Genomic DNA, 12,729 nt, shown 5'->3' on the forward strand with positions numbered 1-12,729 from the left:
CGGTCTCGTCTCGGACTCGACCACATTTGGTCTCGGTCTCGGGCGCTGAGGACTCGGCATTTTATTTCAAGACCAGTCGAGACCGCAACTGTGAAAATATCACTAAACGTACAGCATTCTGTCCACTTTATTTGTTAACATTTTTGTTTTCAGTGGATGCAAAATGCACCGATTAAAATCCAAGCAACTAAGTGTTTCTGTTACTCCCCCCTCCCCTCCTCACCTTTTACTCCCCCTCCTCCTCCCCTCCCCACCTTTCTCTCGCGCACGGCGCTTCAGGACATGCGCAGTGGTTTCCTCTCAGAGGCAGAAAATGTTTGTCTAATCGTCAGTAATATAATAGCGCTGCATAAATAGTAAGAAATCCGATGGCCACAGCTAACTCAGCATCGCTTCGCTTTCACAGACGGTGGGGACAACGTCTAACTTTTTTCGTCACTTAGAAAAGTAGCTCAAAGAAGGTAAGCTCCGTTAACGTGATGTTAGCAAAGCTAGCTGTACAGAGACACATAAGCATTGTGATGAAAAATGTTATCACTCACTGTGCTGAATTATTGTGCGGAGGTGTTGACTGACTTGTCGCATATATGGGACAACGCTATGTCCAAAAGTCTGCAATATAGTGAGGTGACATTCAGAAACAGTCGATTCTTCTCCATGGCTCTTTACTTATTAGATAGGACTGGAGTGTCACTCACTGAGAGCCGTTGTTCTATCAGATAGCCATACGCTGTCAGGTTAGCATACATGCATTAAGCATTAAGAAGTCCGACCGTCAGAGGAGTTGTCAGTTCACCATATGCAGCAAGTTATGATGAACATAAGTCATTAAATTGTTTTCAATGATACAATGATAACTATATAGATATACATGTGTTGTCATGGTTTCAAAGTGTATTTAAAGCAGGTCTGGCTGCAGCTGGAGTCAGCTACAACACACGCCCGTGTAAAACTCACTTAACCGCTAAGTCAGGATGCCATACAACTGTTAATAACAAAGTGTATGACGATCTACGTCATGATTCTGTGTTGCTGATTAAATGAAATCTTATGGTAATGACGTGTCTGACAGATATAGCCGGTGTTCTATCAGATAGCCATACGCTGTCAGAATAGCATACATGCAGTGAGTACCATGCCAGCGCATGCGCATTAAGAAGTCCGACCATCAGTGGAGTTGTCAGTATACTCAACAAGTTATGACGAAAATAAGTCATTAAATTGTTTATAATATGACACAATATGATAACTAGATGGATATACATGCGTTGTCGTGGTTTCAAAGTGTGTTTAAAGCAGGTCTGGCTGCAGCTGGATGCCATACAACTGTTAATAACCAAGTGTATGATGATCTACGTCATGATCCTATGTTGCTGATTAAATAAAATCATATGGTAATGACAGCGTATGCATATCTGAGCTAAGCGTACGACTATCTGACAACGTATGCTGATCTGACAGAACACTGTGAGTTCGTGCTAAGCGTATGACGATCTGACCTGACAGAAAACCCGTTCTTTGTTCTAGGAATGCTCTGTGTACACTGCATCATTATTTTATTTTATTATGTACGTTAATATTTAAATTAACAAATAACTAAAACACAAGAACGAAAGAGCACGCAGAGCATGCACATTGCTCTTTGATTGTTTTTGTTCAAAGTGGCAGCTGTAATGTCTGCCATGGTGTCAGACTACCTGGCTTCATGTACTGGGATAGAGAGTGAGAACAGTCACGATGAGCGCCTTCTGTTTGGTTACTTCTTGCTTGTTGCTCCTTGGTCAGTGTTCATGGTTGAGCGTTATTTACCGTCAGGGCATTGCCTCAATTGCTATGTTTAATGGTGCAGACAGTGGTGGTTTCTTATATGAGCAATATGGGCAAATGCCCAGGGCGTTATGTTTTTAGGGATGGCACGAGACCATCACACTTTTTAGCACAGAAATGGAATATTTAATATTGGTAAAATGTATTAAGTATTTAATATCTAGGTGTTTTATGGTAATATGGATCTTTCAGATTATTTTGAGAACCAATTTCGATCATATTTTACATTTTATTGTGTCATGTAACGCGGGCCGCTGGTCTTGGTCTTGACTCGGTCTCGACTCCCCTCGGTCTTGGTCTTGACTTGGTCTCGGACCCTAAAAGTCTTGGTCTTGTCTTGGTCTCGGGTTAGGTGGTCTTGAACACAACACTGCAAGTATCTAATGTGTTCCTTTTCCTAATATGTGTTAGTTTTCTGTCTACATTAATATATTTCCAAGTCCATGTAGGTCTCAAAGGCCACAATACAGTTGGACTAAATTGCTTATTATATACATTAAACATTTTTGCTCTATCATCACCAACCCACCCAAAGCTATCAATTTGTTTCTTACCTCTTTCCCAACACTCTCCTAATAATTTCTTAACTGGGTGATCTGCATTATGTCCTTTTAAACTTATCCAATAATTGACCATTAGCTGCTGTCTTCTAATGCATAATGGCATTTCTCCTGACTCTACTTGTAAGGCACATATTGGTGTTGATTTAACTGCCCCTAAGCAAATTCTCATTGCTCTGGCTTGAATAACATCTAACTTTTTAAACCTAGTTTTAGCTGCTGATCTATACACCACGCTCCCGTAATCTATTCTTGATCTAATTAGAGACACATATATACTTTTAAGGGAATCAAAACTTGCACCCCATGTCAATCCTGCTAAACACCTCATAATGTTTAAAACCTTTTTACTTTTCTCCATAATATGTTCTATATGATTTCCCCAAGTTAGTTTATCAAAAGCTACTCCCAAAAACCGAAACCAGTCAACTTTTTCTCTTTCCCATATAAATACAACTTTTTATCAACCCCTATTTTTTATTTGTGAAGATCATTACTTTTGTCTTTTCAATTGAAAATTTAAAGCCCCACTTTACTCCCCACTTACCCACTTTATCTATACCTTCCTGTAGTTTAACTTTTCCATAACCTTTTCCATAACGCTCCATCATCAGCAAAAAGTGACTTAAAAAGTGACTTACCAAAACTTTTACATCATTTCGAAACATGATCTCCTATTTTAACTTGAATATTTCTATCCCGTAAAAAATACCTATCTGATGTAATTTAATCATTAACCCTTCCCTCCATAACATAACATATATGCTTTCTCCACATCAAAAAACACAGCAACAACAGTTTCCTTATTAATCTGAGCTTTTCTAATATCATCCTCTAAACATAAAATAGGATCCATTGTTCCTCTCCCTCTACGAAAACCACTCTGATAAGGAGCAATTAAATGTTTTGACTCCAAATATTGTGTCAATCTCTCATTCACCATCCTTTCCATCAGTTTACACAGATTAGATGTTAAAGCTATTGGTCTGTAATTTACAGGGTTACTATGATCTTTCCCAGGTTTCTTGAATGGGATAACAATAGCTTCCTCCCCTCCTTCCAAATCTTATTGAATAAAATTAATAATTTATTTAAAACTTCCTCACTTACATGTCTTAACATAATATAACACACCTCATCTTTACCTGGAGCACAATTCCTAGTTCTATCCAAAGCTCTTTTCAGCTCTCCAATAGAGAAAGGATAATTCATCAGATCATTATAATCCTCCTTTCTTCTTAAGATTCCATCATTTTCCTTTCTAGTTCTCTCCCTTCCCTCTATTTCATTATCTGATAAATTTTCCCCACTATGAATCCCCACATAAGTGCTTACTAACATATCAGCATTTTCCCTGTCAGTTAAAGCTACTATATCATTTTTTATTTAGTATAGGATAACTCCATTCCCTTCTAGCTCCTCCCATTTTTGATCATCCCCCAAACATCCCCTAGTTTTGTATTACTGCCAATTGTGTCACAGAAACCTCTCCAGTATTCTCTTTTTGTGCTCCTTATTGTTCTCCTGACTTTTGCTTGTGACTTTTTATATTCAATTAAATGTTGAAAATGATGAGACCTTTTAACCAATTTAAATGCTTTATTTCTCTAACTGCTTTCCTACACTCTTCATTCCACCATTGAACCAACTTTCTCCTATTTTTCCCTGATGTTTTTGGAATAGCCTCCTCTGCAGCAGCTAAAATACCCTGACTAATCACTCGGTTCATACTTTCAATACTCTGATCATTTTGAACATTTAAAATTTTTCTATCACATAGGTTATAAAATTCCTCCCAATGTGCTTTCTCAAATATCCACTTTCCTCCTATCATTTCAGTGCTATGCACCTGGCCCACCCTTATTTTGCTGATTATAATGTAGTGATCACTACAAAATGACTTGTTTTTAACTTGCCAATCACATAGTGGAGCTAAACAGCTAGAAACAAATGTCAAATCTAGTACAGATTCCTTACCTGAATTTATATCAATTCTTGTCTTCTTACCATTATTCAAGCAAACCAAATTATTACTATCTAGAAATTCATCTAAAATGTTCCCATTATAATCTTTTTTCCACTACCCCATAATGAATGATGTGGATTAAAATCTCCACACCAAATAACATTTCCTTTCATATCTATCTCGTCACGTTTACTTTACTCAAGCTTTTTACAAGGATTGAAAAAATTAAGAATCAACATTACCTTCTCTTCCACCCATATTTCAGTGGCAACATACTCCAAATCTCCTTTCCTTCCAATAATTTTATACGGAATACCTTCCTTAATCAGAGAAAGACACCCTCCCCCATTTCCTTCTTGTCTATCGTAGCTAACTGCAATATATCCATTTACTTTGAAATCCAAAAAATGCTTCAGCCAAGTTTCCTGTAATTATATCAGGTTTTTCTTTTAATTCATAAATAAACTGTTTAAAATCTTGCCCATTCCATTGTAAGATTAAAATGATCCTTCTTGACTTGTTGGACTACACATTTCTCCCCTTATGTCCTCCACCGAATATTCTTTAAGTCTAAACTATGGCACGCTGCCTTCACTATAATCTGAACCCTTTCCGGTTTTGATTTCACATCCGATGTTGCATTTATAACTCCTGCAATAAAAGTTACCATTTTCTTTTTTTCCTCTTCAATTTTCTTTTCAAACATTTCCACAATTCTTGAGATTACTTGCTTTTCTCCTGTTAGAGATTTCCCATTTTGTTTCTCTTTTTCAACCACTTTACACGCTTCTGCATATGTCACTTTCTGTCTAACTTTTGTTTTCTGTATCGTTGATTGTCGTTTCATTACTTCGCAACCCCAAAAAGTGACACTGTGCTCTCCTCCACAACTACAACACTTTGGTTTAACTCCAACTCCACATTTACCAAATTCATGGTGTTAATTCTCAGTATTCAGCCACGCCCTTAACTCCTCCTAACTCTAGCAGACTGACTACTGACCAGCTCTCCGTCTCACGGGTCCGAAAAGACTCTAATTCCCGGGTATTACCGCAGATAAGGATTTAGAGAACTTTTATTTAAGCTGGGAGCGGGGATGATTCGTCCAAGTTCTAACTACCTTCATCCAGACGTTATGCCCCGCTTCAGTTCATGACCCAGACATCGGAGTAGCCCCGCCGATGTCCGAACTCATGAACCACATCTGTTAACGGTAGCTCATCCCCTATAAATTAACGTGCACTTGGAAACCGACTTGGATAATTTTAGCGACTAGGAATAAGTCCCAGGGACATTATTTATCTGAACTAAAGAACGTACGAAGCCACCCTAAGTTACTAGGACCACAAGCATTGATTTTACAATGATCAGAGAAATCAAATGTAGATGACTCAATTAATTTAATTGTCCACAACATCAAATTAGACTTTAGTAATTTTATTAGCAAGCTTTAGCAGAGGAAAAGACATACAGCATTTCAATGAAAAATTAAGAGATTGAAACTTTTAAGAATCATCAACAACAATTACTCCTACTTCTAACCCTATACTGTGTCTAAATCTAAATAGAGGCTTTGGGGGGAGGCAGTATTACTCAAACCCAGATGCAGAGACGATCTTGGCAGCAGAAAACTTTAACGTCCATGGACGGAGTCCTGTCTTTGTCGTGGCAGGATCCTTTCAGAATAAATCCAAAGTTGAACTGGTGAGAATCCTCAACAAACTCAGTTCTTTATCCACAAAAGATCTTGGTATATTCCCCATGTCCACTGCAGCATCGATGTAAACCTTTGGGTTGAGTGCAGTGCCGCAGTCGAATCAGAGTCCCGGGTTGTGGGTAAACGGATCTTGTCCCTTTCTTGTGCAGCGCGTAGTCGTCCCGGGGTATCATCACGCAGCCCTCCGTTGACTCTGCTTCTCCATTTGCTCGACTCGAACGCCGCGGAACAAAGAACCTTGATCCTCCTGTCTGGTGTCTTTTTATTCTTATCAGCAGCCACACACTTTCTTTCCTCATGGACGTTTTTGCTTGACGTCAACTGTTCTTTAGTTAGCCTCAGACTGCAGATGAACTTTATTTCTCCTGAGCTGCACTTTCAGTTCCCTGTCTGAATTCTGCACCTGTTTCCTCTGTACTGACTGCTTGGACAGATGATCTCATATCCATCACCATCTTGGAGACATGATGTCTGTTCTAATGACCTAATGTCTTGGTCACCTCTGCTCTCCTTTCGGTTCCTCTTTCTCCCTGACTTTTCACCTACCATCTACCTCCAACACAACATCAGTGACCTTTAGTTACAGTTACACACCTTACACCATTTCAAGTTCAATGTCAAAATCACATTTATAACCTTTTAGTTTCTCTGATTTAGCATTCATTCATAATTTTATAACCATTACTTATTAGTTACTCTTATTATAATCATGATGTGAGTTATTACAGACATTTCTGAAAAGAAACCAAGAATAATCCATTATTCCAATTATTTGACACCATGTTACAGTCACTTCTTTCACCTTTAAGTACTTCCATAAGTTTAAGACTAAGTGTAAATATTCTTATAATCAAACCAACATCAACCACTGCTTAAACCAATATTAATTATTGGCTTAATCATAAGTTATCATTATTAATTTAAGTATTCTACTCTGGGTTTTATCCAATTACTCAAAATGTTTAGATTTTATTCTTTAAACCTTTAATGCCCAAAATGAGCAATCTGAACTATTTTTATTCACTGCAGGCTGGAAACTTCCTCTTTCTTCGGGAAACCTGCTCTTCCTGTTCCATGACTCTCTTTCTGTCAGACTATGATTTTTTATGATTAAATAGAAAAAAGTAGAATTAAAGCAAAGTTTGCAGGACACAATAACAACACACACAACCAGATTAATTTTATTACCGTCTGACTCTACTGTTGGGTCTTGATGTCACCTGTGTAATCAGTTTTAAAGATAACTTTATTTATTATTATTAAACTAAAATCTCCAGCATGGGGAAGTGGGCTGAGCTCGATTTTTCTCGACAACACTCAATGGCACTCCTGTTATAATTCCTTTGCTTTCATTGTTTCTTTTTTCACCCACTTTAACAACTGCTCTGACTTTGACTTTACACACCCATCCAATCGTTTTTGCCTTTTCAACCTGACTTTCAGAATTACATCCAATCAAAAGATTTCCATCTCTCAGTATCTTAGCATGTTTAATTTCCCCAACGTGTGTTTTAAGTGCTTTTGTTAGCTTAAGTGGATCAATCTTCTTGACTCCTTCTCCTTCATCAAATCTTATAATATTCAGGTTTTGTCTTTTTGGTGCTTCTGTTCCTTTCTCAATTCCTTCATTATCGGATTCTTCAGTGCTTTTCTCATTTCCTTTTTTCCTCTTTCTTTCAACAGCTCGCTGCTTCTTTCCACCCTTTCTCACCAATTCCCACTCTATCTTCATTCCGACCACTCCTTCCTTCCTCATCACTACAATCCATAGTATTACAGTCACTTCTTTCTAAATCCAACGTCATCATGTTCCGATTTAAGTCACATTTATCACCAAAGTTCAGTTCCACAACTTTCTGTCTTCGTCAAATGCCTCTTCCTCCTTTCAGCGGTCCACTCGGCACCTCGGACCAAAGCAAGTCAATAAAGTTCCAGCCCATACATGCGGAAACCCAAAGAACCGACAGAGCCCCCATATTGTTAAATTAGAGGAATAAAATGTTAAACCTCTTTGCTTGTTATTTTCCTCTAGTGTCCCAAATTCAGGGTTCTGCATGTATAAAATGGAAACCACTCAGAGAACAACCAGTCACCATTCTACTTCAGACATATATAGGGTTTTATTCAGACAATTAAATGCATAGAAAAACAGATCAGCATCACACCCAAACCATCAAGAAGTCCAAACCATAAAACAGACATTAATTACCTGAGAAAAGTAGAAAAATTAACAAAATACAAAAATAAGAGACAAAGCAAAGGCGCCTTTGGGAACTGCTCGTGTGGCTGCAGACAAAGCAATTCGATTTGCTTCTGTGAAGTGGAGACTTTTATTAAGAGGTGTATTCCTAATTTTAATATATGCATTGAAGGTGTGTCCTCTTTCTAAACCTCTAAGCAGTTTCAAACTACCTAGATAGGATGGTGTAAATGATTTTGACACCTTCTTTGAGACCTATTCAAGAAACAAAGATGAAGAGAGAGAAAGAGCAAAGAACTGAATTTATTTCTTCTCTCATCACAGATTTGGTGACTGTAAGCTCCAAATGGCTGAATGTGAAGTTTTGGCCTCAGCTCTGAAGTCCAACCCAGATCTGAATGAACTGGAAATCAGTGAGATCTGGATAAATGGAGGTGGAGACTCTGATATGAAGAACCTGGTTGAGATCCTGGAGACTTCAGTCAGTAAAGTGAAGAATCTGAGGTTTGTTTTCTCTATTTTTACAATAAAATCATTTGATACATTAATCCTTAGATTAATTAATGTTTATATTTTTCTTTTAAAACAACCTGTCTAAATGTCAGAATAACATCTTAAACCTTTTACTTTACAAATGAATTATATTCTTATTTATAGCTTTGAGATTATTGAACTTTCAGTTTTTAAAATGTTTCTGACTGATGAACAAAATGAGTAAAATAATTCAAATGAAGTTAATTAATGATGGAGATGTTTCAGTTTGGTTGGTAAAGATTCAGATTGTTTTATTTCTGATTCTCATCTTTACATCCAGAATGAAATGTTTTCCTCCAGTCGAGCCACAAACACTGACCAGTTCAAATCATCATTAATGAAACATCTAAGAAGTGACTGATTGTAGAAAAGCAAATCTAGATGAACTGAATGACAGTGAGGTTTGCAGCAGCAGCAGGTTCCTCACTTTGTCCTGAAGCTGTGGTTCTGTTGGGCCGGGTCAGAGAGGAACCGTCCTCTTCAGTCTGACAGCTGTCAGTCGGTTGGAGCCTCGTCTCTGTGATGAAGCTTCATCAGGTCACGTCTCCTTAGGAAATAATGGCCTCCATTGGCTTTCAGCAGCTTTAAGAAGAACCCAAGGCCATTCATGAATAAACTGAGTGGTTCTGATCCGGTTACCAAGTCGGGTCTCCAGCTGATGATCAGAACCAGCAGCCAAACCCTTCAGTCTATGTCTATGTGAAATTGGATTGAGATTGCAGTTGATTCAGGAAATGGCAAAAGGGCGATTCCACCTAATGTTTCACTGTTTTCAGCATCTTATGGAAACAAAATAACTAAAACTGGATATTACAGCAAAATAATGGAAATTTCTGAGGAGGAGTTCAGTTCTCATGTGGTCCAGATATAAAAACAGAATGAAATCACCCTTTACTGAAGTTCCATAAATCACCTCAAGGTTTCCCCAAAACCACACTTAGTTTTAAATATTCTGCTATTAGTTGATATTAATCTTGTCCAGGTTCAAATATGTGTTGTAAATGAAAGATGCTGAGGGTGGTGAATAATTAGGTCAAATCGCCCTTTAGCCGTTTAGCCAAGAAGTTGGTTTCTCCCATCAGAAACCAACTTCAGCTTCATCTGAAAAAATCCAGACCACTGAGTTTTTCTCTGAGCTCAACAGGCTGCAGGTTCTTCAGGACATGAGTATTCAGGTCCAGACATCAGAACCAGCTGAAGCACATGAATCTGGACCAGGTGTGTTAGGAGGTTCTGCACATGCTCAGACTGAAGGTTCAGCGTCTGAGAGAAAGTCGACCAACTCTGGATGAAATGGTTCCTAGAAACAGGGAAGCTTTCTGGGGACTCGACTGCCTGGAGCTGCAGCTCATGCAGGAGTTTTATGTTGGCAGGAAGCAAAACAACATGGAGGTGTGACCAACAGGTGGAGATCTTTCTAAAAGTAACAAGATGCACCTGAACACAGATTTAATAGTGCACAATATTTTAACACTTTCTTTAAAACATTTATTTTTAAAAACGAGGCTTCAGGCCCACTACTCGGTCCCTGGAACAAAAGGAACCAGGACAGATGCGTTCAATTATTCCAAAAGGAATAAAACACGCAATGCAAAAGAAATTAGTAAATCAAACAAAGAAAACCAATTAGTAACTTCAATCACACAAAATAAAAGAAAACAATGGAACAAATTGTTGTCATCCGCTTCCAAATGCCCTTCAACAAGGCCAGAGGAGTAATGCCCCGTGCACACAGCCTGCCCAATCCGCAACAGGTTTAGTTGAGAGCAGCCCAAACAAACAGGAAGACAAGACAAGACAGCAGACCATCCAAAGCGCTGCAGCTCCAAAAACAATCAGGTGCCCAGGGGTGGAAACACAGCCTAACCCGGGAGGAAGCGGGTCAGCAGGTGAGGACCAGATTGAAGCCGCCCGCCACAGCAACCCCCAGCTGCAGCCGGCAACGCCATCAGAGCAACACTGCAGAAACGCACGACAAATGTAGCAGCCAAAAACCAACCATGATCTCAGCCACGGATAGCAAAACTGCCACTTACGATCGCAGACGAGTCGACCAAACCCACAAGCCGACATGTAGCCGCCGACCGTAGCAAGAGTGGGAGAAACAAAGACGCACGCACCTTGCAGCAGCCCGCCCAAATAGGCATCTGCCCCGCCCACCAATCAACGGTGCACTTTTAGTTGCACCTGATGGACAGAGCGGGGGAAGGTGGAACACCATCCCACCACAGAAGCAGGTGATGAGTTTCCATTTTAGTGTCAATTCCACTGATGGAGCAAATTACAAGTCAGTCGTCCTCCAAACCACTGAGAGCAGCTTCCAGAGGAAATCTGAGTTTGTTCTGACAGTCAGACTCTGTCAGGATGACCACAGTCTTCTGGCTGAGTTCCTGACATGAAGGAGACACAAATAATATAAAGATCATTAATTAACAGTCCTGCAGTAAATACTGACTTTGTGAAGGTTTTGGTGTTAAAGTCATTTAGTTCAAACATCTTGATTCAGCTCTTATTTTGTAGGACAGGAAGTGAGATCTTACCTTTGTAAAGCTTTGTGTGCAACAAGCTTCATCAGTGACTGAAATCATCCTCATGTGGTTCACCTGGAAAATAGATTTAAAAATGACTCGTCTTCACAATCAGGTTGTTCTTTATGATAATGTTCCCATTTCTGCAGCGTCTCTGATGGAGGATTCAGAACTTGAACTAAATGACCCAAATCAATCTGACAGAGAAAAGACTCAATATTTTCTAGTTGATGGTTCAGGAACTGAATCACCACAAAATGAGAAAATGATCAACTTTCAGAATCTGAGCTGTAATGGATGTTGTAAAACTCTGAATTAGACGGATTGAAATAAAACGTTTACATCTGTCATACTTAGCAATGAGCTGCAGTTAAAATACAACCAGCAAGAAAAACATCATTAATAGATTAATGACCAAAAACTGGAGACCTAAAATATCTGATGATAGATGAAGGTACAGAGCAGTCAGCTGATACAGAGCCTGGAAGGAAACATGGAGAGAAAAACATCCGACTGAGTTTAAGATCCTGAGAAACTTTTAGAAAAACTTTGAGTTCCTTTGTTGATCAAATGTTCTGGTTCTGCTGGTTTGGACTCTTTAAACGAGTTTGACTGGATCAGATGTTTGAATCAGTTCATCATGTTTCTTTTACATTCAGGGAAATTAATTTTCTACATTTTATTATTTATTTGTTCATATTTCAGTTTTAACTGCATCCTGTTGGCTTCAGCTCATCTTTTATTCTTTATTCAGATTGGAGGACTGCAGTTTGTCAGAGACCAGCTGGACGTCTCTGTTCTCAGCTCTGAAGTCCAACCCGACCCATCTGACAGAACTGGACCTGAGCAACACCAACCTGGAAGGTTCTGGACTGAAGGAGCTCTGTGGTTTTCTACAGACTGAAGGCTGCAAACTGAAAGCATTGGGGTTTGTAATTATATAATTATTGATATTTCTGTGAACAATTATATAAATCCATCCATCCATTTTTTTACACCCTTGTCCCTTAGTGGGGTTAGGAGGGTTGCTGGTGCCTCTCCAGCTAACGTTCTGGGCGGGAGGCGGGGTTCATCCTGGACAGGTCGCCAGTCCGTCGCAGGACAAACAACCATGCACACACATACTCACACCTAGGGACAACCTGGAGGGGCCAATTAACCTGACAGTCATGTGGACTGTGGGAGGAAACCAGAGTACCTGGAGAAAACCCACGAATGCACAGGGAGAACATGCAAACTCCATGCAGAAAGACCCGGGCGGGAATCGAACCCAGAACTTTCTTGCTGCAAGGCAACAGCTCTACAAACTGTACAGAGTTGGTACAGTTGGTAGAGCTGTGCAGCCCAATTATATATAATTGATCATAAATCAAAGTTCATATCTTTGGTCAAAGATC

The 12,729-nt window shown here is 39.2% G+C and overlaps 1 protein-coding gene across 1 annotated transcript in view; it reads left to right on the top strand.

Annotated features, from left to right (window-relative positions):
• LOC148160599 (ribonuclease inhibitor-like) overlaps nucleotides 1-12,729 on the top strand; it is a 31,066-nt gene that overhangs the window by 10,456 nt on the left and 7,881 nt on the right. Inside the window, exons 2-3 of the mRNA XM_088003993.1 lie at nucleotides 8,595-8,774; nucleotides 12,087-12,260. Coding sequence (XP_087860119.1) covers nucleotides 8,617-8,774; nucleotides 12,087-12,260 — 332 coding nt within the window. The 5' untranslated portion in view covers nucleotides 8,595-8,616. The remainder of the gene's footprint in view (nucleotides 1-8,594; nucleotides 8,775-12,086; nucleotides 12,261-12,729) is intronic.

This window comes from Poecilia mexicana, unplaced genomic scaffold (assembly GCF_051168715.1).
Source record: "Poecilia mexicana isolate PSO_F unplaced genomic scaffold, ASM5116871v1 scaffold_2, whole genome shotgun sequence".
Taxonomy (NCBI): Eukaryota; Metazoa; Chordata; class Actinopteri; order Cyprinodontiformes; family Poeciliidae; genus Poecilia; species Poecilia mexicana.